General features: G+C 42.1%; 1 protein-coding gene across 1 annotated transcript in view; it reads left to right on the forward strand.

The window, feature by feature from the left end:
• Positions 1 to 8,250, forward strand: part of LOC104498523 (paired box protein Pax-2-A-like) — a gene marked incomplete at both ends in the record, with an annotated part of 51,909 nt that overhangs the window by 41,392 nt on the left and 2,267 nt on the right. The window contains 2 exons of the mRNA XM_010141917.1: positions 989 to 1,090; positions 8,184 to 8,247. Of these exons, the coding sequence (XP_010140219.1) occupies positions 989 to 1,090; positions 8,184 to 8,247 (166 nt within the window). The remainder of the gene's footprint in view (positions 1 to 988; positions 1,091 to 8,183; positions 8,248 to 8,250) is intronic.

Consider the following 8,250-nt stretch of genomic DNA (forward strand, 5'->3'; position numbering starts at 1 on the left):
GTTGTGGGGAAAGTTTTTTTTAATTTATTTAGGTTTTTTTTTTTTTTTTTTTTTGGCTTGAAACTCCCAGCAGCTTCTGAGATGATTTTAGTTCATTTAAATGCAATAAGCACTAACAGCAAATGCCCTTCTGGCTGGCCCATTTTCAAGCTAACCAGTCCAAATGAGGAAATGCCTCTGGCATCAAGCAAGAAGCCTCCAGCTGCACTTCCTAAGAGATGAAAAATAAACTACATTCATCCACGCAGTCCACACCCCTCTCTACTTCTTCAGAGGAAAAAAAGATATCACAAATTTAAGTATTACTAACAAAAACTTGTACCTGTGATAAAAATGAAGGGGGACTCAAACTAACTTGCATGATCTTATTATTATATATATTACAGCAGCACCTGGAAGGAGTCCCACCAGTATTGCACATGCATTTGCACTGTGCAAATGTACTAAAAGTGTGCCCTTGCACCAAAGAGTTTGCAGCATAAAAAGAAGCACAGAGAGGTGAAGCAACTTGCCTAAAATCATCAGCAGGTGAATGGCAGAGGTGGGAAGAGAGACATGCACAGAAAACTCTTGGATCACTTTCCAATGCATTGCACATTGATCACGCCCTAAAGCAACATCACCACAGTTCTGGACCTGCATCCACTGCATACGGACAGGTCCTCAGCTACTCTGGCAATGAATATGCCGCATTCTCTGTGCGGCTCAGGGCCATTTTGACTGAGTTAAAATAGATATAAAATCTACAATGAAACAAAACAAACGCTTTTGAGCATTACAAAACTAAGTCCTTTCAGTGTGAGATCAAAAGTGCCACAAGCTTCCCCCAAGATTTTCAGTGGATGGACAGCAGTTATGTAAGAGAATGCTGCACAGCACCTGCCTGTCAAGCTGCTAGTCATGTGACAGGGAGAAAAAAGGTGATAGCAAGTCAATATTGAAAGATCTTATCCCTATTATCACCTGTTCTCTTTCTTTCCCTTTCCAGGTCGTGATATGGCAAGCACCACCTTGCCTGGCTACCCACCCCATGTGCCACCAACTGGACAAGGCAGCTACCCAACCTCAACTCTTGCAGGAATGGTTCCTGGTAAGTCAGGCCCCAGAGGTCAGTAATGGGGCACACGTGTTTGAACGGTACACTAGCATTGTCAGAGCTTTCACAGTTGGCTTTCCTATTACTTTGTTGATATTAAGGGCTACTGTTTTCATAAAGAAATCATCAGGTGCCTATAACCAATGTGTCTAACAACCCTTTTTGTAATATATCTCTTTCCCCTAGTAACTGATTCACTGCTGCAATGGGCAACTAGCTATCTATAACCTGTGGCAATTAATTGGTAATTAATTAACCTTAGTTTTCATTAACTCATGTAATTATTTTCCAATGACCCGTGCAGATTAATGCACTGTTTGTGGCTCAGGATATTCAGCTATCCACTACCTTAGGGTAACAACCTACCTTCTATCTACAGCCAGGGCATCAAACTGAAAATAGAATAACAGAATCACAGAATGCTTTGCGTTGGAAGGGACTTTCAAAGGTCTAGATCTAGTCCAACCCTGCCTGCAGTGAGCAGGGACATCTTCAACTAGATCAGGTTGCCCAGAGCCCTGTCCAACCTGACCTGGAATGCAACCTCTCTGGGCAACCTGTGCCAGTGTTTCACCACCCTCATTGTAAAAAACGTCTTCCTTTTATCCAGTCTAAATCTCCCCCTTTTTCGTTTAAATCCATCACCCCTTGTCCTTTCACAAGAGGCACTGCTAAAATTACCGTCCCCACCTTTCTTATAAGCCCCCTTTAAGTACTGAAAGGCTGCAGTAAAGTCTCCCCAGAGCCTTCTCTTCTCCAGGCTGAACAACCCCAACTGTCTCAGCCTGTCCTCATAACAGAGGTGCTCCAGCCCTCTGATCATTTTTGTGGCTCTCCCCTAGACCCTCTCCAACAGGTCTGTCTTTCTTGTGCTGAGGACTCCAGAGCTGGATGCAGAAGTCCAGGTGAGGTCTCACCAGAGCACAGTAGAGCAACAGGATCACCTCCCTCAACCTTCTGGCCATGCTGCTTTTGACACAGGCCAGGCTACAGTTAGCTCTCTGGGCTGCAAGTGCACATTGTTGGCTCTTGTTCACCCTTTCATCCACCAGTACCCCAAGTCCTTCTCTGCAGGGCTGCTCTCAGTCCCATCATCCCCCAGCCTGTATTGATATTGAGGATTGCCCCAACCCAGATGGAGGACCTTGCCCTTGGCCTTGTAGAACCTTACGAGGTTCACGTGGACCCACATCTCCAGCTTGTCCAGGTCCCTCTAGATGTCATCCCATCCCTCTGGCACGTCAACTTTATCACTTGCCTTGGTGAGGTTTGCACTTGCACCTGCAAACTTGCTGAGGGTGCACTCAATCCTGCTATGTCATTGATGAAGGTAGCAAACAGACTGGCCCCAATATGAACCCCAGAGGGACAGCACTTGTCACTGACCTCCATCTGGACATCAAGCCATTGACCACTACCCTGTGGATGTGACCATCCAACCAATTCATTATCCACTGAATGGTCCACCCATCAAATCCCTATCTCTCCAATTTAGAGAAGAATGTTGTGGTGGACCATGTCAAAGGCTTTACAGAAGTCCAGGTAGATGACATCTATGGCTCTTCCCCTGTCTGCTGATTCAGTCACTTCATCGTAGAAGGCCACTAGGTAATGGTTTTTTAATACCTGCAGGTTTTAGAGACCTACTGTCCATAGTCTCAACTAGCTATGAACTCAGCAATGATTAACAGCATTTCAGGCATTTCCGTTTCTAAAAACCATTTACCCACCTCCTGTTTGTAAGATAGTGCCTCCAATCCAAGAAATTATCTACCTAATCCTACATCCAAAGGCCAATGCCTTTGGAGCAATACCTTCTCTTGGCACATGGATTCTTCCACTGTTTAGGGCCGTTGAAGAGTTTATTACCCCAGGCTTTATTTCCCACTCCTCCGCTGACAGTTATCCCCAGCAGATAAATGAAGAGGCAGGATTTTTGTTTTTAACCACCATGGCTCAGAACTTAGAACTTCATCTGCTACTGATTTCAGTTTGTGTTACTGCCCTGGGTTGCAAGCTAATGAGCAGATATACAGTCCATTCTGCAATCTCTGCGCTGAAGGCTTGACTCCAGAACTGAAGCAGCAGAAAGCTGAGGACAGAAAGCTCTTAAATCACTATGATATGATTTGCCTAACTTAACCCTAATCCAAATCTTGGAACAGCTACCTAAATGAACAAAAACCGCATGAGGACAGTGAAAATATCACTGATTGGAAGTGTTTGCAGGTAAAAGTCTTCACATTTTTTAACTGACAAATCACTGCTTATATACCACGAAGTACTGGCTAATACTCATGGTTGCATTCCAGAGCTAACAAGCTGCCTACCACTTATGATCCTGAGGCACAACAAAATCTTGGCCTATACTGTGAAGATAATGTAATTGACATCCAGATCAAGAGAAGACAGGGGATTGGTTCCCTCCTCATCCCCACTTTAGTCCCTTGGTGTAGCTGACCAGCTTGCTGAACTTTTGACGTGGTGCAGAGTTGGCAAATTTTAGGGCATATCCTTCTACATTACATTTTTCAGGGAGATGGTTTAGCTCCAGAATCAGAGAAACACTAAGACAATACAAACCAATTAACCACCTCCTCAGTAACTGTAGGTAGACTCAGTTGTCAACCTTTAAGTCAGTCATATGTCAAAACTTACAGAAGGTCATGGCATATAGAAATTATTAATAAAACCGAAATAGCTGGCTCTTTGAAGAGGTACTTCTAAAAAACCAGGCTCTTCTTAACCTCTTAGCTGTTCAGTAACTGCTATGTAAGTTTAACATCCTCATCACAGGGATGATACTGACATCTAAACTGAGACAAGGAGTCACTTATACAAGAATAGGAGATTTCAGATCCTTGATGTGGAGGCTACTTACCATAAGACAGCAGAGTCCCCCAAACCACAAAAATACCTCCAAAAAGAAAAGGAACAGGATGAAACAGAAAAAAGTTGAGTTATACTTCAAAGAAAAAAAAAAAGATAATTCAAATCAAAAGACTGTCTTTACATTAAATCTGATGTCACCATTCAATTAGAGGAAGTTTCTCCAGTGGCCTATTTGAGCATCCTGCAGTAGTTACTGCTTCTTTCCACAGAGCATCAAGTTCTGGCTGTTTCAGTCATACTCCACTGGTCAGATCCAGCCTGGCAGCCCTTCTATTCCTGTCTCCTAATGTGACTGAAGCCAACAAGCTGGAGATAAAGAGGCTTCCTGGGAAGGAACATAAGACTTGGCTTTAATGGGTCACACTGCAGATCCCTGCAGCCACTACTCTCTATGAGGGGCCGAAAGTGAATGCCTGGGGAAGGGTATAAGAGTAAAGCAACCATGTATCCTATTTTTTCAAAATATCTTCCAGCCTCCATCAGGTTGCAGCTCAAAGACTTTCTAAACCAGACTTAGTATCTTTCTATTTAATATTGAACACCCTTGATGGGTTTCCTCTCCACAAACTTAAACAATGTCTCTTAAACCCATATAAGACTTTAACATCTGTAGCAACCTCTGGCAAGAAGTTCGGTAGCTTAACTACATATTGTGTGAAAACTACCTCCCTTATTTGTTCCAAACCTGCCACCTGCTAGGCTCACTTCATGCCTCACGGTTTCTGTAGTAGAAGACTAAATGTGCCAAGATTTAAATACAGATGCCAAGAAATACTGTTAGCAAAGGTTCCCAGAGCACAGATTGCACAGAATATAGGCCTCATGAGATCGATCCTCTGTGCTTGCTTGCAACCTCTGTTAAGAGTCCAGGTTGAACAGAGAAAACAAATATGATGCTGCAAGTGGTTTGTTGCATGCCCCCAGGCCAAGAAGGATTAGGGGTCAGTGCTTTAAATACATGGGAAACAAGAAGCCAGCAAGATAACCACTCAGGGAGTATCTTTAAGAAACATACTGACACGCAAACAAACCTTTTTGTCCAGATGTGAGTGCACATGAGAAAGAGGCTCTGTCTTCTCTAAATAAAGGTGCAGAACTAAAAATAGAACTGGTCAGAAACCAGAATTTCCAACCCAGGCAGAACTCTGATTTTTTTTACATTTGTTTTCATCTTGGATTGGTATGAGGAGTCATCGAAATAGTTCAATTTGCAAAAATCAGGATGAAACATTTCAATAATGTCAACATGCTCTAGATGTCAAGATATATTGAAATAATAAAAGAATTGAAAGGAAATTAAATGAGAGGAGAAAGGCAAAATGAAACAGAACAAGAAAGTTGAAACATAATACTTTGTTTCAATTTGCAATCATTTCAGAACTTTTCTTTCCAAACTCCATTGAAGTTGACAAGCTCTCGCAAAACATTTCCATTTCGATGAGACAGCATTTTCCAGTGGAAAACTGTTTCTGCAAAGACTGTTTGACTAGTGCTAACCAAAGCTGCTCTGTTCTACCCGTGACAGCCTTTCACTAGACTTGTACTTGCATAGACTAGAGAAGAGCTTGTCTCCAGTAGCAGGACATCCATGCATCATGGTCAGTCACGCATGCAGATCTCTCTGTGGTTTATGCAGATGGTAAGATACGTATCCTGCATTTGCCCTGGCCTGTAACTTCAGGTCCCAGGCTGTAGATGTGGATGAAAGCCAGTAATCCCTGAGGACACAATTGAAAAAACAGGTGTTAGTCCCTCATGGAAAGAGGAACCAAGTATTGCACTACACTTAACCTATGCATCTGAGAGATATTTCCAGCACAGGTGACAGAGCGCCTTTGATCCCCCCCACTCAATCCTTCCTCTTTCCCAAAAAGGCCATCAAGTTTCTGCAAACTGTTTTAGTGAAGTGAGCATCCGCTGAAGGGAACGGCAGTTTACACAGAGCAGCGCAGAGCCTGCAGAGGGCTGGGGATGGCAACGGCAGGGAGTCGTTAAACAGAATCCAATGCTGATGAGGAAATTACACTTGTTTCATTAGTGATCGGGGAAGGCGATAGCTCAGTTCCTCTTGGTCACAGTTGAGCTCAAAAGCTCATTATCCTGCTGCATGCATGCTTTCACTCCTCGTCAATAAACACTGTTTCCAGTGGCTGCCCTCCCTCCTCCCCAGCTCTCCATAGCTGGGGCTCTTTCTCCTCTACTTAACCCGTGCTTTAGGAACACTATAAACAGTTTAGGGTGACAACTCAGAAGCAGGTGAGAGAGAAGCCTTGAAATATCAGAACAACTTCTCTCCATGCAGAGAAGTAATGTTTATATGAGGCACTTCAAAACACAAATTCTCACCTGGATAGGTTTTTTTCCTTCTTTGGGGGACAAACTCATTACAGTATATCCCAGAGATAAGTCACTTCAGTAGAGATAAATTTGGACTATGCATTGCTTTTTGCCTTTGTATCCTATCCCACAGCACCTCGGTTTCACCTTGGCATGTTTCTCCTATTCCTTCCCAGTTAAATATCAGGATTTTCATTGAAGGATGTTTCTAGATACGCAAATATGCTGAGTTATTATCATTAAAGCAGTATTTGGCAAGGTCTATCACACAAAATGAAGTTTTATGCTGAAACTAAAAGCTACTGTGACTAAAATACCTTTGGATGTTGATTGGTTTTGGTACATACACGTTTTCATACTGTCTACTTTGGTTATTAGCCTGAGTGTCTTTAAAAAATCTGGCTGGACAGATTGTCCTCAAGTTTAAACCAGTGCAAATCCCCTGACTTCAACAGACTTGATTTCCACGATCTGAGAATCTGTGGGTTTGGCTTTAGCTCTCTGGTGTGGGGAGATTTGCAGAGATTACAATATAATTAATTGACATTTCTTTGGTAATTGTATCACAGGTATTCAGCGCATCTTGCATTGCCTTTCCCTATTGCATGGTATCTAGCAGGAACCCCAGGTGCTCTCCTAACACTTCTGTTGTAACAACTCCACCTCTGCTTCAGGGCAGACCAGAAGCCAATAGTCACTGTACATTCTTTGTCTTTTAAGTGCTTAATGCCTTTCACGTGGCTCTAATTGTCGCCAGTCTATGGTACTGCATTAAATTGAGGTTATGATCAGATAATGACACATTTTTACTTAACAGAATCATAGATTTTTAAGTTCTGGGAGATTTATTTATTTTGATTGGAGCCCCATACCTCCTCAGTTACCAAATAGAATTCCCTTAGCCCTGCACAGCCTTCTATAAAACAAAGAGTCTCAGCTTCCTATACACAATAAAACTGAATATTTAAAGAAGACTTTACAAGATTCAAATTTTGGGTCAGAGTCTTCTTAGATCACAAAGCTCACAAGTATTTTGGTTTGGGCCCATTTTACTGAATGTGAAAAAGGGAGCTGTAGCCCACCTTGTCTTTCAGATTCAGAATAGTACCTAATGTGCTAATTATTAGAAAATTATTTTCTGGAACGGGAATACTGCAAGTTTTCTCTGTAACTCAATAACTAAGTGTAAAGGTGGGGTTAATCATATAGGAATCTCTTTTCTGACTAATGCATCACACAGAGTAAGAAAGAGAGATTCATGTGTTTTCCATTTTGTTTTATATTTAAGCCCACCCAACTCTCAGAACATTTTCAAAAACTAGCGATACTCTTCTTCACAAATACATCATCACTTTCAGTACCCTGTGAAAAAAACTTAGCAATACACATTGCCATCAACACCAGTGCTAGTTCCAATGAGCTTGTCCAGGTTGTCTGTTGTCTCGACACTGCTGGAGAACCTCAGATTTTATTTAAAAGAAAGCTGGTAGTTAATTGCAGAGAAAGCTTGCATGTACAATCCTACTGCAACCTGAGAATCAGAAGTCAGAAGGCAACGAAAAATAAACCAGTTTAATTATTTATTTATATTATTGAATTTCATGATTTTAAACTGATTTCTTGATTCTGAAGAGGTCAATCTTATGATTTTTTTAATTGTATGGGGTAAGCAACACTATGCTGAACAAACACTCGAGTGTCCTCAAGGGCACAGTTCCAGCTGGGCAACAAAGCTACCTATATTAGTTATTAGTTAGCCTGCTGGCACATGGATTTGGCATGAACAGTGTCCTGATGGAATAGCAGACATAAATATTCATTCCTAACTGTATTTCATACCTTCCTTGGTTTCTTCCAGGGAGCGAGTTCTCAGGGAACCCTTACAGCCACCCTCAGTATACAACCTACAACGAGGCCTGGCGGGT

The sequence above is a fragment of the Buceros rhinoceros genome, unplaced genomic scaffold (assembly GCF_000710305.1).
Source record: "Buceros rhinoceros silvestris isolate BGI_N320 unplaced genomic scaffold, ASM71030v1 scaffold10328, whole genome shotgun sequence".
NCBI lineage: Eukaryota > Metazoa > Chordata > Aves > Bucerotiformes > Bucerotidae > Buceros > Buceros rhinoceros.